Below are 17363 nucleotides of genomic sequence, written 5' to 3'. Positions count from 1 at the left end.
GATTTATGCCTCAGGAAACTGCTTCTGAATTAGAGCTAAATTGTCCCAGAGTTCAAAAAGAAGCCTGTCGTTAAAAAATGTTGTTTTGCCCTTTTAAAAGTTTTAAAATAAAATTAAATATTTCTTTTTCAAACACGAAAATTATCAACGTGAATTGTTTGAAAATTAGACAAGTTCGAATTTAGATTTTTATTTATTATTTTAATTTCGTTTGCATTAGAATCGTTCTAAAATGTCAGTTTTTGTCATTTTAAGACAGAAAGCGTTACACTTTCGATTTCGACATACAGAAAGAATTCACAATCCAATACAATGATTTCGGGTTGAATTATTCTTGAATTAAAATATACATATTTGGTCCCAAATATTAAAATAAGTGCTGGTAAAATATTAATGTTTACTTTAAATATACTATAATTGCGATTGAATAAATTGCCTATGATAAGTTTTATGACTAAATGTGACACAAGTACTTAATTGACATCTATCATGTTTATTAAATATTTCCCTTAATATGCACAGTATACACCGGAATTCGTATGCTACAAAAATATATTGCTACTGTTTAGATAGACATAATAAGATAATCAAGAGACTATTTTTTCAACAAGCCTTGTCCATAAAAACCAGAAAGATACATCAAGTTTCCTCTTAACTGAATTAATGATACTTGTTTCAAAAAATTATAAACATTTATCTACTTATTTACATACTCTATTGCTTTACAAATATTTTTAAGTGATTCAAACGTTTTCTCAAAGAAGACAAACAATTTTATGACAAAAAAATTCAACTTCAAGTAAAATTAGTCTTGAGATTACAGTTTAAATAATCTACAACTAATGCAGTTTAATTCATATTAAATAATAAAATTAATGAGATTAAAAATACAAGTAGATATCATTAAAGAAATCAATAGAAATCGTAGAAGCGAAATAAAAATCCTTAAAGTTCTAAGAGAAGGATAATAAGGAAATCAGCTGTATAGCTGAATAATGATAGGCAGGTATTACGTAAAGACCATAACTCATTTATTGAACATGACATAAAAATCACGATACATAATAGTGATGAACCGACGTCTATTTTCAAGCATCAAAAACTGCAGGTATATTATCATTCGTTTATTATCCTCGTATAATATCTCATGGGATTATTTATCAAACGCTAAACAGATTATTTTATTATACAATAATCTACCTTATACGCATGGAATGTGCACCCCACTTTTTCTCGCCCTCTCGATATATAATTTTGAACAAAATATTTTCCTTTCCAAAAATCAATCATCAAAACTACTAAAATATTCCAGAAATTTGGAAATCACTAATTTTGCGGTAAGCCGGATTGTCGTTTCAAAGCACAGTGTATAAATTATAAATCGAGAAAAACGAGCAAAGCGGGGCTTTATAATAATATCCTATTCGTCAAAAAATAAATAACTACGAATTAAAAGTCGAAAAAGTTCATCGGAACTCGAAATTTCACTGAATCGCTTTGAGTTCGGCGACTTTAGAATATTCCTGGGCTTTTGGCAGTGATATTCAATTGCCATGGATGAGGAGAAAACTCCGCGGTCAATATATAAACTTTTATACGCATAAAGGCGAGAAAATAATACCTATGAAAAAAATAGGAAAGAAAAATATTCTATTTTCATGATACTCAAAAAATGCAATCGTTAAGTAGAAATGCCTTCTCGTTTCTCCTCAGCCAGGCTCTAAAATTCAGCCCAAAATGACCCGAGAGAGGTATCACGAATCGTAATAGAAAAAAATAGTTTTCGAATAAATTAGAGCAATCCACTCTGGAACAAAAAATTCTCGAGGAGACCTTGAAACCAATTTTTTCGTCTCTGGGAATCTTTCACTTTAGAAAACTGTGCTCAATTTCGGAAGAGTCTACTCTGAATCAAAAAAAGAGTTTTTCGAAAAAATTTTACAATTGCTCTACTCTGCTGAAATTTTTCGTTTACAGCACAAAGTGCTGAGCATATAAATTTGTATAAAATTATAACATTATCAAGCACGTGAAGTTATTCAATTTGAAATAAATTTGTAATACTCCATTGCACGTCAATTTTACTTTGAAAAATGAAGATAGTACTTGAATTAAAATTACAATTAATGTAGAATCACAAAGACAAAGTCGCGCTTCTGATATATAATGGATTAAATGCGAATAACTTCACGTACGCGCTTTAAATAAATTTCAACAGTGTAACCCGGTCTCCTCTGTTTGACAGTCCTCAAGTGATGTCGGTAATAAATAGATTGTATCTTTTCAATCTCTCACTAACTATAGTAACACTGCTTAATCAAATCAGTACAAATTTTTCGACGAGATCTGGGATCGATTTTTAGCTTAGAATTAAAAAAAAGAATTATTAAAATTAAAAAATATTCGTTAAAATCAACCATGATTTCTCGGATTAAGAAAATGTTGATTTAAAAAATGAAATTTCTCGTTATCGGGGGAAAGACATATCTACTTCATAATGTACGAAGAAACTATTTTTTTTATCTTCCAACAATTATTGTCGGTCCACAAATCTCGTCCAGCACCACGTTTCCTATACATCCAATTGGCTAGAATAATCATTTTTTTTCGTTTAAAGCAGTCTTAAAAGCGGCAACTTGGAAATTATCTTCGATATACCACGACACGTCCACGCGCCATTTTTCAATCCGATGTTTTCTCTCTCCTAAACCCCAAAAATCATTTCTTACTTCAATCAATCCACTTGATACATTTTTTTAAATAAATAATTAGTGTTTATGTATTGAACAATATTCCGAACTTGAAAGGTTGATAATTTCGCACTATACCAAAGAGATTTTGCATCATATTTAATTATAATTTGATATTAATAGTTTGATTTGACTAAAGTAAGCAACAATTTTTGAAAATATGTACATCGCTCGCACCCTCTCAAAAATGCAAATCCTTGCTGGCAATACGTGATTCTATTATCACTATCATTAATCTTACGTCAGAAGGAACCCTTTCGTTGTTCATGCCGAACGCCGAACGAATATAGCGAATACAATTTAAGATAAATGACTTCATCTCAAAAGTTTCTCAAAATTTTCAACGGATCCACGTACACTTTCTCTAGAAGTCACTGAGACTTTTAAACACCGCAAGCATTCAAACGAACAATGCCAGAGATATGAATCTGATTAGCTGTATTTCAGCTTTCGCTCGGTGTTTTGCAAATATATGTTTATCTCTCTTGACTATAACCATTGCAGAAATAATTCTATCTTAGCTTACGGTATCACAGAGTTACACGCGGCATCGTTATCGTTTCTTTTCCTTTCGTCAAATTTCAAAAAATTATCGACAATTTAAATTTGAAAAAAAGAAGCTTCTAACATTCGAATGTGCCTGGATTTAAAAAGAAAATTGTTGCATTTTCATGGGGTTTCTTGCAGCCCAGCCACAATAACATATAGAAAACATTGGAGAGTATCTATCTTTTTATCCTAAACTAAAAGGACGTGAACGTGACCTTACTTTCCAAACCGAGGATTCTCTTTTTAAATAACTAATGCCAATACTGAAAGTAGATAGTAAATTTCCAGAAGAATGTACACTTTTAACAAAATTGCATTATTATTTTTTATTTATACGAGAATCCCCAGTTCAAAATGTCTAGTACGATGGCACCGCCTATTTGGATAGTGAGCAGATTTAAAAAAAATTTAGTTTTACTTAGTTAAACTAGATGAAAATTGGAAAAAAAGAATCCGCGCCAAAACGATCTTCCAATCGCCCTTTATCTTTATTCTAATACATATGACTAATTTCACTTGAATTCAATTTTTCACTTTGAGTATTGATAAAGCTAATTAGACTCGAACTAAATATAGAATTTCGTATCAAAATATACTCCTCTGCTAATACTGTACGTGATAAAAGTACGTGTTTCGAAATTATTTTCAATAATTTCAGTATCGTTTTAAGTTTAGTATCAAGTTGCCAATTCATGATCGCCTGGCACGAATTTTTTTCTGATGAACAGGATAAGTAACGAGTAAGTACGAAGAATCCTGCGATCATCTTTACAATAAATATAAGTCTTTCCTTATAGGCTTTCGTTAGACACCGCTCTGTGCTTTATCGATTAGCACCTACTGCTTTCTCTTTCTCTCACTCCCCCCCCCCCTCTCATTCATTGTCTTTCTTAAAAGCTAAAAAAATCAAAAGGTAAGCGACATCCGGTGGCGCAAAATAATTATTAATATTCCGTGAGTCAACCGGAATCGCCTCAACTCAATCTTGAAACAAGATATGCCTTTTACTAGTCACAGAATAATTAAATATCTGCCTTTTCTTGGCTACCTTCACACAGAAATACCCAAATTAACACCCGAGGGCTTTAGGATCCGCCCCATTTATCCCCACTCCTAGTCCCAACTACGCCTCGAGTGCAAAGGGAACCATGGTGGGGATAACGCTACAGAGGCCTTTTCCCTTTCACCCAAAATGGATAATATTGGACATTTCTGCTCTCCGCACATCCCATTCTTTAATCTTAAAGCGAACCTCGCATTGGTATTATTTATAGTCTCCAAACAAGAATCTCGAGATGAAAGTGTAGAAGACGTTTTGCCATATAGAGCAATCGAGATTCGAAATGCGATCGAAGTATGCATTAAATTCAGTCATCGCTTCTATTCCAAAGAGTGTTTAACCGATGATTTTTGATAATTTTTACGAGAAAATTTTCTTTGATTTTGGGACAAATATATATAGTTGTCAAACTGAATTTTCAACATCGCTCTGATCACGAATGATAAATGTTTGATGTTTTGAGCCCAAGTGAGCTCTTTAGAACTCTGATATTGTGTAGACTTAGTTGGTAATGATTTTAGTATTAAAATCGCTCTCGAAAACGAGAATCAAGGAAAGAGCATGAAGCTATATATCAAGACGAACGAGACATCAAAACACTCATTCTCTTAAGCAGATTTCCCAATAGTCTTCATTCCAGTGAAGAAACGGGGAAAATCTATTAAAATCTCCACTCTCCCCTTGTTTCTCGTTTTCTGAATAACGGAAAGTCTGCGGATTTACAAACCCAAGGCAGGCTGGTCAAGTAGAGTGTTTAAACAAAGAATGGAAACCAATCATTCGTCGCTATGGTGTTGATCGTTGATCATTCGATGCTGGGATTGAAATAGAACACACTAATGTAGAAAAAGGATGCACAAGAAAGTAATTGTCCGGTAAAGAATCCTCCTATAATCCAGAATTACGCTCTCAAAAAAACTCTTTCAAAGAAATTGTATTCCTTCAAAAATATCCTCCACCTTTATCTGCTCCAAGTACTTTTTCTCCGATAGTTGGTGAATATCGTCTGGGTTTGAAGATCCCATCCAGGCCTACCTATCTAGATCAACATTATACATCAAAAATTGTGTTTCTGGATCTTTGAATTATCTCATGATTGACCTCTGAATCAATTTGGGACCTTCACTATCCCTGATCATTTCCTGAATCTGATTGTTGTCATCGGGATCTCATCTGCTCTTTCTTTCTTTCTATCTATCTATCTCTTTCTTTCTCTTTCCTGCTCACTTTCTGGATCTCATGGATGACCTTCAGGCTCGTATGGATGAATAAGGTGAAAGTCAAAATATTAAAGGCCAAGCCGGCTCGAAGGACGCTTTTGGGAATGGAGGCGAAAGAAGAAGCGTTTTGGCTATCTCTGAGAATCCGCTGGTGACTCTCGTTCGGATGAGCGACTCCTCTACCAGGCTGGCGGTTCCGGACAAGAGCGTGCAACCTTGACGCTACTAGTTCCGGAAACGGAAGGTGGTGCCGAAATACGGCGAATCTCGATCGGCTTCGAGCCGGTCAGGGGCGGCCGGTACGAAACCACTGGATTGCCTCACGAGAGGTTCCTCTGGTCATCCGCACCGTCGTCCGCTTTCTTCAAGGACCGCTTTAGCTTGTCCACTAGCCGATTGTGAAACTTGTTTAGAGAATTAGAGCTGCCAGTCTTCGGGGGCGAGGAACCGGTGCTCTTGATTGGGCTCTGGAGGGAACTTTGAGAGGCTCGTGAAGACGTTCTTGAGAAATGCCTTGAGGTAAGTGGTACCGAGCGGTGAGCTGGTGATGTCAAGAAATCGGAACCTGGCGAGGTCGAGAGTGAAGGTCCTTCCGATTTGGAACACTCGGACACCTGAAACACGCAATAAGAACATTTTCCTTCAGCGGCACGTTGGCGTCTTTGCTCTTCCTGACATGACATGAGAGTCCTGACGGAACGAGATGATTCGCACGATGAGTCACAAAGATCTGAGAAAACAGACCTCCGCACTTTTAGAAAAATCGAGCACGAGGACACTTTGCTTCGGTTCGATTCTCCTCAGAAACTGAAATGATATGAACATGCTCACAACCTCCAAGCTGTGCTGCACGGAACAAAATTCAGCTTCATCAACAATATTTGATGACATGAGACTGACAACTTGATAAGAATCATTTAGCGTTGTGGCGCCTCAATAACAAATAAAATAATACGATTGAAGAGTCAAATACAAATGGTGCTTATCCAGTTGTCATTCTCATGTCTGCATTTGCAAATGCAGCTACAGTTTATTTCCCTTTGACTAGTATTTTATGATAAATATTTCTATTGAAAAACGAATTATATTTGATGTTTGTAGTTTATTACTTTTATTTTATTATGAAAGAAACTCTACGCTAAAATTATGGAGAGAATAAGTCAATTCGCAGTATGGTCGTTTTAAAAAGTAGGAAACACATTAGAATAGAAGATTATTCAGTTTTCATGCATAAATCGGTGTCAATTTTAGAAATTAGGGTGATTTCATATGCGCCTTTGCTTGTTTATAATCAATGAGCAAAAATAAAAAACACAAATATCAAATATATTTTGCAATCGAAATACTTTTCATGTAGTCAGCACTCAATTTAAAGCTTGAATAGGGAACTTTCAAAGAAACCCTTTGAATTTAACTTAAAAAATGTATATACTGTAATAAATAAATCAAAAATAAATGATCCTAATTATCTTCAGAATTTTACTAAAAAGCTAATAAAGTATGACTTAATACACTCAGAGAATTATTTGGTGAAATCAGCCAAAATTTTTGTCGGCTCAACCATAACATATGCTTAATAATATGGAAACAAAACATCTGGTTGAACCAAAAAAAGGCTTTGGTTGTTCTAAACAAATCTTTTGGTATATGCAATATTTGTTTGACTAAATAAACCAAAATTTTACGTATATCCAAGAAACATTTTTTTTTGAGTGCATCGCTTAATAAGAACAATTTCAGAAAAAAAATATTTTCAACATAATTTTCTGACACAAATATTCGCAATATTACTGCAATCGCAAAGTACTTTCGAATAACTACTGCTTTTTCAAAAGTAATTATGTATTAATCAATTACTAAAATTGCAACAATATTACGAATGTAGCAATATTTAAAGATTTATTTGATCGTTTAAGGGTTTCTCATGCGGTTCGTGGAATTAATCCAAAAAGCAGCTTAGTAACTATTAACGTGCATCTGAAGCAGAGCAAAATTGAATTTCCTTGATCATTTATTTAACGACCATGAAATATAAAATCCCTTCCTTCCTCTACATCCCTCTTTATATACTCTTCAGCTTCCTATTTGCTGATGCACTTTAACCGCATAACCAGCCTCACACAGTCATAAAGTTATCTTATATACTGATATTTTAGGACATGAAAACGTATTTGAAAAGTCAATACTGACATCTTCATTTAAAAAAATATAAACAAATATCTCTTCAAACATTTGCAAATGTTTACAAAGTGATGATAATTAAGTACAAGAAACGTTCCATAGATAAAAATATAATAAAACATTTGGTGACTTTCATTTGAAAAACTATACTATTCTGGTTGCATATTAGAAAAAATTGGATTCTCTGATTTACAACAATGCCGTGCAAAAAAAAAAGAGAAAACGATAACTACATTTTGGGTTGTAGCCCTCAGATTCGCATTTATTTTCAATACATTTAAATAGAAAGAATTTGCGAATCAGGTGATAAATCCCAAATGTTGGACATGTTGAAACCCCTTTCTTCTTTTTCACGGCAGAACAGATGTAATTTATTTTAAGAAAATGTCAAATATTAGATTACAGTCATACAGTTCACTTCTTCCAATTAATCACATGAATTCAGTATTTGAGTAAAAGATATTTTGTAAAATGCAGTGAATTAAGTCGTATCCTTTTACGTAAATTGAAAAAAATACTGCACTAAGAAGAGTGGTTCGTTGAGACAACAAAAATATTTTCTTGACTGTATAACAACCAAATAGTTTTTTTTGTCCGAACCAAACACTTTTCTCAGTGCATATCAAGAGAGTAATAAGATTGTTCATAGCAATTTATTAATAAATATAGATACGATTTTTCAAAAAGACATTGCAATATAGCGAATTAAAAATGTTGACAATGATCTAATGCGCTGATTGCTAATCACGAGAAACAGACATTCACAGTAGGATAAGGATGTCATTGATTCTGAACATATGTCATAAAACGAGACTAATCTTGGCGCAGCAGAATTAAAGAACAGAGTCATCGATGAGTCAATATTTATACGAAATTATCGAATCATTGGTGATTATTGGTCTATTATCTCATGAAGTCATACCTCTTACCTGTACTGAAAGTTATTTTGATTATCTGAAGAAATATGTTCCAACTAAATTAGATATTGCGCACATCATGTGTTGTATATTTAACGGCATATTGCATCTTCAAAAAGAACGAGTTTTTAATGTTTAAAATTTAAAAATTAAAAATAACTTTCAGACTTTTAAAGATTTCTTTTATGCTATATACTATTTAAAAAACATTATTCCAAAGACAGTCGAAATATCTCAATTTACATATTTCAAAACGTATTTCACAAATCCAAGTTCACTTTTCAGTACAGTGAAAAAGATACTTCAAGGTGCAGAAAATCAAAGACATATAAGGTATCATTAATCATTAATCATTTTAATTAATCACAAATTTACCTTCACACTTTTATGTACATTAATTAGCATTTTCTTTTGGTAAAACTAATGGCCATGGTCATAAACTTGTGAAGGACAAATCATTATTAAAAATACAATATATAAAATACATAATATCAATTTCTCTGCAGTTTAAAAAATTTGGATTTAGAATTTCCTTAAATCATTCCAAATTACTAGAAACAAACAAAATAATCTATTTTACTAGTAATTTCATGATAATTTACTCTTTGAAATCAATGAGAAATGTGTCATTGAATCGAATCAGTAAAAATTTCACTGATAAATCAGTTGAAATTCACTTAGTCGGTGAAAATTCTTACGGATTTGATTTAGTGATACAGTTTTCACTCATTTAAATTTAGAGCAGAATCCGAAATAAATGTGTTCAGTATCATAACAAACTTAATTCAGTAGATAATTTAAGTGGATATTGTGCATAAAATGTAAGATACGTAAATATTGACTTTTGGGAAAGTACAGGTCAAACATGAATGATATTTTACAATCACACGCAAATTACCCCCAAAGTGAAACCGTTGCCAAAAAGAGATTCCAAATATTTATAAATAAATAGTTTAAGTTCCAAGTTTTCAGATATTAGAATTTCAATTGTGATTTATCAGTAAATTTAACGGAATTTCAGTAAATTTTACTGGCTAATCAGTGAAAATTCTAACACCTATTCAAATTGAGAGAGTATACATTATAAGAGAGTTTCACTTATTTATAGCTAGAAACGAGTCACAAAATTAAATCAGTTCAAATTTTGACTGACTATCAGTGAAATATCACTGGTGGGCAGTGAAAATCCTTACTGATTTAGTTTATTGAACCATTGCTAAAATTGAGAGAATGCACCATTCTTTTCTCATAGTTATCTAAATTTGAATTTTAAAAAAGTGGCTAACTACTTCTAATCTATAGATCGAATACATTTTAAGTCAGGCAGCTTCTACACTTTAAGTCGCAGAATCTATCAGCGACGAAATATGTTATTTTTTAGATGAAAAAAATGTTTACCAAGTTACGAGTATTTGAATTTTGAATTAAACATAATTTTGTTTCATTCTATAGTTTTTGTTCTAATACATATACACATTCCAATTTTCTTTTCAAATCCTGGTGAGTTTGCTGTACTCTCTCGAAATCTATTGGATATTTTTTTAAAGTTTGAAATTAACAATATGATCACGATTTATTTGAAAACAATAAAAATTCGATTCTCACAAAAAAACAAACATAAATATCGTCAGCACTTTGTTAATTTTGATCTTTTTTCAAACTTTCCGATAGATTTCGAAAGAGGACGGTGTTTTTTTTAACTAGGCGTCAAAACTAAAATGCTCATAAATTCATGGTTTTTCTCAAATTGGAAAAGCACGTGTCATTTAATTCCCACTAAAAAAACAACATGTTTTGTTGATGAGAGATCCTCGGACTTGAAGTGTGGAAATGGGCGAAGTCAAAATGCTAGAAATATGTACATGAATCATTTAAGCCACGCAAAAAAAATGGTGGGTTGAAATCCGAAAATATCTGTTTAAAAAAGTTTGAAATGTCTAACATCTTCTCTGCTCTTTTTTATTTAAAAATACAACCCAAATTTTACTATTAGTTTAAAAATTATGATAATAAAAAAATAAGTGTTTACTATATATTAGAATTTTTCAAAGTGTGCTAAAAAATGATTTTGTTTGGATTGAGCTAAATGCACTTTTTTTTGGTAAAAGTTGAAAATGCGAGACCTGAATTTCTTTAGCTTAAACCAAAGAAACAGGTTATTATTTTTTCTCAATGGAAAAACATTTTTTCAGTGTGTAAAATGTTTAAAAATCGACATGAAAATCTAAAATTCTTAAAGTACGCAAAAATTTGTTCCGTAAAAATCAAAATCATAACGTGTTTCTATGGTTTAAGCTGAAAAATTTGCAGTTTGACATATTCAACTTTTTTCCAAATGCGTGCATATGACAATCGATAACAAAATATTTTTTGGGCATTTTCCAAAAATTCTAAATTAGACAAGAAATTTTGTATTTGAATTTTTTATTTTTGTTCCCTAGCAAAAACTACATATACGAAAAATTCGATAGAATTTTTAAACCAACAGGAAATTTCGTTTGAATCTGCAAATCAGGAAAGAAACAGAAGACATTAATCAATTTTAAAATCAGAAGAAAATTTCCATTAAAAATATTTGAGTAAAATTTCTTTTTACAAGTAATTGTGTTTGTAAGTTATAAATAAAATCAGCGAGAGCTCTCTTTTACGAGTCAGGGATGGGATCCATCCAGAATTTTTGCCAATAGTTTCGGGAACATTTTTTGCTAACGGTTTTTCTTTCAACAGGGAAATGATCGTTGAAGGATTCGAGACTCGTGATCGTGATAATGGTGAGGAAATCCCCATGTGATTCGAAGCATCTGTGGTGAATGTACAAACCACGTGCTTCTACTGTCATAATCGCGCTCGGCCGCCACGATTAGACTATATCCGTGTGTCAGTAACACTTCCCTCCTTTTATACATCTGACGCTGGAGGCAAGGCCGGGGTTCTCCGGCGGTTCTCAACTTAGCAAATCATCAGAATTTACTTTTCATGACGAAATTTATCAATCGTGTTTCTAATTTAAGAAATAAGCAGATTTTACGATAAAATTCCGATTATTCTGGAAGCAACTCTCTCAAGTCTTTCTTGAAACAATCTAAAGGTTCTTAACTTACAAGGGGAACCCTTCAAAACTTTTAATATGCTATAATGATAAGATGCGATTTTCAAAAATTCTCGAAAAAAAGTCTTTAAAAAATCCACGCAGCTTACATGGACCGCGATGCAGGTCTTTTAACTCATGGTTATTTATATCAGGTGTTGGCGCTCCGACTTGATAACCTGAAAGTCCGGGCTCGATTCCTGCTGCCAGAATTTTTTCCAATGTTTATTTTACAGGAATTAATTATTGAAAGTATGTAAATCAAGCTAGAATATTCATTTTTAAGCACTTTTTTCATGTGAAAAGAATCCCTGATTCCATTTTTTGTTTAAAAATATCCTTAAATAACCTAATTTTAAAATAAGAATACTATAATAATGGTGGAAAATGCAGCGGAGCCGTTTTAATCAAGGAAAAAAATTAACGGTCATTTGCCGGTACGAACCAATTCTTCACAGTCAGTAAAATTATAAAATAGGTGCTTTTAAATTTGGATTTTTTTTTCATTTCAAGCAATAAAACTCGATTGCAAATTAAATCACTCTAAGAAGAACTCTTTTGAATTCAAAACTTTTAAAATTAAATTCGAGCTCTTAAAGTTGGATTTGCTGCACTGAAGAATGAATCAATACATGTGTAAATTTTAGAATTTATATAATTTTGAGCAATCCTGAGTTAGAAAAATTAAAAATTGAACGATTAATTTTTTTAACAGAATACCTTTTTAAATCGGAAGTGAAATTATTTTAATTTAAGTCGTTTAAAATTAATAAACGTTCAATTTTTATTTACTCGTCGAAAATTTTACTTTTATATCAAAAATATTTTTCATAAAGGAATGATTTCATAATTGAATATGTTAACAATTGAACTAAACATAAAAAAAAATTTTAATTTACTTCTTTTTATATTGAAAAATTTATTTTTATTCTATCGTTTAACAGCATTAGTTCTTATCTCATATGAAAATAATAAGAAAAAATTAATTGTTCAATTGTATGATGAAAAATGAAAATTATGGCTTCGTTTAAATAAATTAATAGACAATTGCAATAAAAAAAATCGACAGCAGGAATTGACCTGGATCTATGTGGTTACAAAATCGAAACTCTACCACCTGATCTAACCGCGCGCTGAGACTCTTGCTTTGGAGCCAGAAACCTTTTGGTTCGCAAAAATAGGTTCTCGATATTTTTTTTATTAATAATATGCAGAATTATCTCCCGAATCCGACAGTACGAGGTGCTTTCGCGAATTCGTGGTTATTCTCTAGATATTGTTAACTAAATATTTTTAACATATGTTGTACCTTCTAAAACGATCGAAATTTTAGAAAAAATTTTTTTTAACTATCAGATGTTATTGGTCATCAATTTTTGGTCTGTTAATTTTTCAACAAACGCAAAGATTGCATTATAAAAATTGATTCTTAGGAAACTTTCAAACATGTTTTGCAGCGTCGTTTTCAGAATTAATTAGATTATGTTAACAAGCATAAAACTTCTTTTCCACATTGCATCTGACCATTTGTTTACGTAAAAAATGAGTTTTGATACCAAATTTTATTGAACCAATCGATTTTTTTCACGCAATAATCTAACGACTCTAATGAAACTTATTAAAATACGATTTAACAATATTTTACGAATTTTTTATTTTTTACAACCAGCATAACGTATTCAGAATACGAGAAAAGTATTAAACAAATGTTTTCCCTCAATAGATACTTTAGCTAAATGAAAAAAGATGTTAACTAAGTGTATGCTACAATTTGATTTAAAGAAATTTTCTCGCAGAACTTGCTGGTTTTTTTACATAACACTATATGGTAAATGCAGAAATGAGCAAAATATGTTTTAGGTGTTTTATCATAACCTAATTAATTCTAAAAACATACCTGCAAAATATCAATAAAAGTACAGAAAAATCGATTTGTATAATATGCTTTTTTTTACCAAAATGATCAATTAAATATTTGATTTTAAATTACGATAATTTTAAGAGATACAGCATGACTTAAAGAAATTTTTAATTAAAAATATCAAGAGAACGACCATGAATTCGCAAAAGCATCTCATACGTTCAAAGTCAGGAGTACATTCTGCATAATCCATTTAAAATAATTTCGCGGACCTTTTAAATTATACCACCTCTCCTACGAGGCTCCCGGAAATTGCCCGCATTAAAAATATAATGTATAATTGTTAAAATTGCTCTAAGTGTAGAGTTAGATGATTAAATAAAAAAATCAAATTTCCGGAAATATTAAGAAAACTTTAGAGTGAGAACCACTGATTGAAAGAATGCCTATCTCGCCACAAGTCCCTTCGGTTTTTGTCGATTTCTCCGGTCCGCGTATCGCGTCGATGTAAAGGCCGCTAAATCAGTCGCGAAAATTGCGTCAGCGAAGCTTTCAATAAAAGGCACGTGGTCAACATTTTTTTTTGTTACGGACCATCGTCACAAGAATGCACACACTCGATATCTTTGGAATTCACTCTCTGTCAAATATTTTGAAAAGTGAGTGACGATTTTGCAAACACGTTTTCTTATCTCACAAACAAAGGCGCCTACAAAGATGCTGCATTGTTGGAATATTTAGTTTACCGTTTTAAAAAGAAATTTTATCATTAATATACGATTGCACGTTAGAATGAAGAAATTCAATTTATTCAAGAGACTACCATTCCCAGAAATTAGACACGTCATCTTTGTCGTAGCTTAACGAAATTTACGTCAGATGATTGTGAAATTACATTGACATTCTAGATTTTTCTTAATTTAGGAGAAACTTAAGCTTCAAATTTAAAAATCTATATTTGGATAAAATAAATAGTTTCGCATCAGAAAATTTTACTGTTTTCGTGGTGATTACTAATCTGATTCAGTGGCTCACTTCGCCCAATCATTTAAATTTAATTACTTGAAAAAAAGAGGCTGAACGTAATAAAATTATTTTTATTATAAAAATGATAGAAATAAATAATTTCCAAAAGAAATCTAGATTATCTTCTTAGAAAAAAATCTTGAAAATAAATACAGTAATGTTCAAGAAAATTTTGCAGTTGTATAATACAATTAGCATTTATAACTATTAGGTAATTAAGAATTTAGAACTGAATGAGTTTGAGGCTAACAAATTTTCTATATGAAAACTTCATCAATCAAATTTTGTATATAAAGCGTTGAAATTTAAAACATTAAATTTTTAAAAATTAAAAAATATCTTGAACAGTACTAAACATTTAAAATGCAAAATTTCATAATTAATAATAATCAGTGGGGAAGCCAACAAAATCATTCCCCAGATTGGATGATGCCAAACTGAAAAGTTTGAACGAATTTTTAAATGTACACCATAGTTTGCTTTTCAAAATCGAACAATTACAAATGAAAGCCCTTAGAAATTGCTTTCTGAATCTGAATATAAACTTCGCATTGTTTAGTATTACGAAATTTTCCATATACGACTAACTAATATCAAAAAATTTTAACATCTAAATGTTTGATCAAATCCAAATTTTAAGCAGTCCTTAAAATTTCAAACTCAAATTTTGAAAGTAAAACTTTTTTAAATTTTAATTAAAAAAATTTAATTATTATTGTATTTAAATTTCGAATCTCAAACTCATACAATCTAAATATTATTTCAAAAATTTGAAAAATTGAACTCTGAAAAGTTTGATTGGAAAATATTATTAGGTCCCCAGAAAATGTAGTGAGGACATTTTTTTTTGCTCGACAAAAACGTTTTTTCAACCTTGGATGGTAATAAAAAATGTAATTTTCAAGTAAAAAAAAAAAGACACTTTAATTTCTAGCTATTGATTCTCTGTATCGATAAAAAAAACTTTCTCAAAAAATAGTATTTGATTTTGAGAAAATTGGGGGGAGTTTTTCCCCTCGACGAATAATATTCTTCAAATTTAGACAGTGATAAAAAATCCCATAATTAATTTTTAAAAAAGCAAGAATCTAATTGTTAGGTATTGAGTTCCTTAATTAGGTTTCGAGAAAATGGAAGGGGATTTTTTTTCGCCCGAGGCGCACATTTAGACGTGATAAAGAAAAAACTTTAAACGGCGATACGGAAATCAATTTTTAATTTGAAAAAAAAAGGTGAAAATTTACTTATTGCGCTCCAAAACTTAATACGACTGCGTTTGTCACGTGACTATATTACATGTTATTATATTCGGCGCCTTTATTATCAAAAAAACTTAATAAATTTTGCTAATATTTTGGGAAATGGTTCAAAATATATACGGGCACGGCTCACTTACGTTTTTATTTGGTTTAAATAATGCTATTTTATTTATTCGATGTTAGGTGGAGCTCTAAAGCCCTATTCTCAGTTACATTCCAAATTAATAAAATTGCACTATTTAAACAAAATAAAAACTTAAATGGGCAGACCTGCGCTTACTTATTTCGAAGTATTTCCCAAAATTTCAAAAAATTGTTGACATTTTTCTAATTATAAAGACACCGAATACAAGTCCTTAGGACAAGCAAACGAAAAAAAGACTTTAAAAAATGAGATTACAAACAAAAATCGTTTTGTAAGAATAATGAAGTACAATTTTTTTGAGTCAATATTCTCGTTTTCGAACATTTTCGACTCAGGCCCTCATGACAATGCTGCCTTTCAAGCGTTCGTGATGATACTTATAAATTCGGGGAGATGAGCCAGGTCAATAGTCCAACTTTTTTAATCATCAAGGTAGGCAATCGAGAACGTCGGAAGGACTGGGGGGGAAAAAGTGAGTTCGTCGAACGGTTGCAAAATCGTCTGGTTCTTGCGCAATCCAGCATGCCAGTAAAGTACACGTATGAACAAGTTCCAGAAAGAAAAGAGTGCGTGACGTTCATGCCGTTATTTTCTTCAAGTCTCGAATACCACAGTTAATATTCTATTCTACTGAAAACGAACCACGAGTCGCGTGCGGCAAATTTTCTCTACGCAATAATCAATCGAAGAGGAAGGAAAGACCAAAATTGACAAATCACTGTGAAAACGTTTGCTCCCTTACAATTATTTCAAAACAAAGAAGTTTTTAGGTGATGAGCTATAGAATAATGATGAAATGTAATGTTAATGGCAGAAGTGTAACTCAACAAGCGCGAAATTCGTAAAAACAAATCTCAAACTTAAGATTAAAATGAAGTGAAGAAAGCCAGCTTAGCCGCAAGTATATTTACCAGGTTCGAATGGAACTTTATTTCTAAAATTAGTTTTTTTTCATCATTTTTAAATGTAGAAAATTAAGAAGGGACTCTTTAAAAAGAATAGGATAATTTTAGACTCAAGGAAAAAGGGTCCCCTTCAAGTCAATGACTTAAAGGTCTTAAATAATTTATTACTCCCAACTCAATGAGGATGTCCAGAATAAAATTTTCTCTTATGACCCTTGTCCACTTGTGAAAATTACATGTGGTTAATGAATACATGTATAGTATATACAACGTACATCTACCATCACTTTTATTTTAATTTACATACTAACAATGATAACCAAAAATTGCGTATACCCTATTCTAAATTCGGATGTAGGCATGTCTAAAATAAACACGCAAATCTTACCATCAATAAAACTG

The 17363-nt window shown here is 31.5% G+C and overlaps 1 protein-coding gene across 1 annotated transcript in view; it reads right to left on the bottom strand.

The window, feature by feature from the left end:
- Window positions 1–1009: 1009 nt before the first annotated feature.
- The window catches only part of LOC117182200, a 19733-nt gene continuing 3379 nt past the window's right edge, over window positions 1010–17363 (bottom strand). The window contains exon 2 of the mRNA XM_033375266.1: window positions 1010–6193. Coding sequence (XP_033231157.1) covers window positions 5900–6193 — 294 coding nt within the window. The 3' untranslated portion in view covers window positions 1010–5899. The remainder of the gene's footprint in view (window positions 6194–17363) is intronic.

This window comes from Belonocnema kinseyi, chromosome 2 (genome assembly GCF_010883055.1).
Source record: "Belonocnema kinseyi isolate 2016_QV_RU_SX_M_011 chromosome 2, B_treatae_v1, whole genome shotgun sequence".
Classification (NCBI taxonomy): Eukaryota; Metazoa; Arthropoda; class Insecta; order Hymenoptera; family Cynipidae; genus Belonocnema; species Belonocnema kinseyi.
This window is presented reverse-complemented; position numbering and strand designations above follow the sequence as displayed.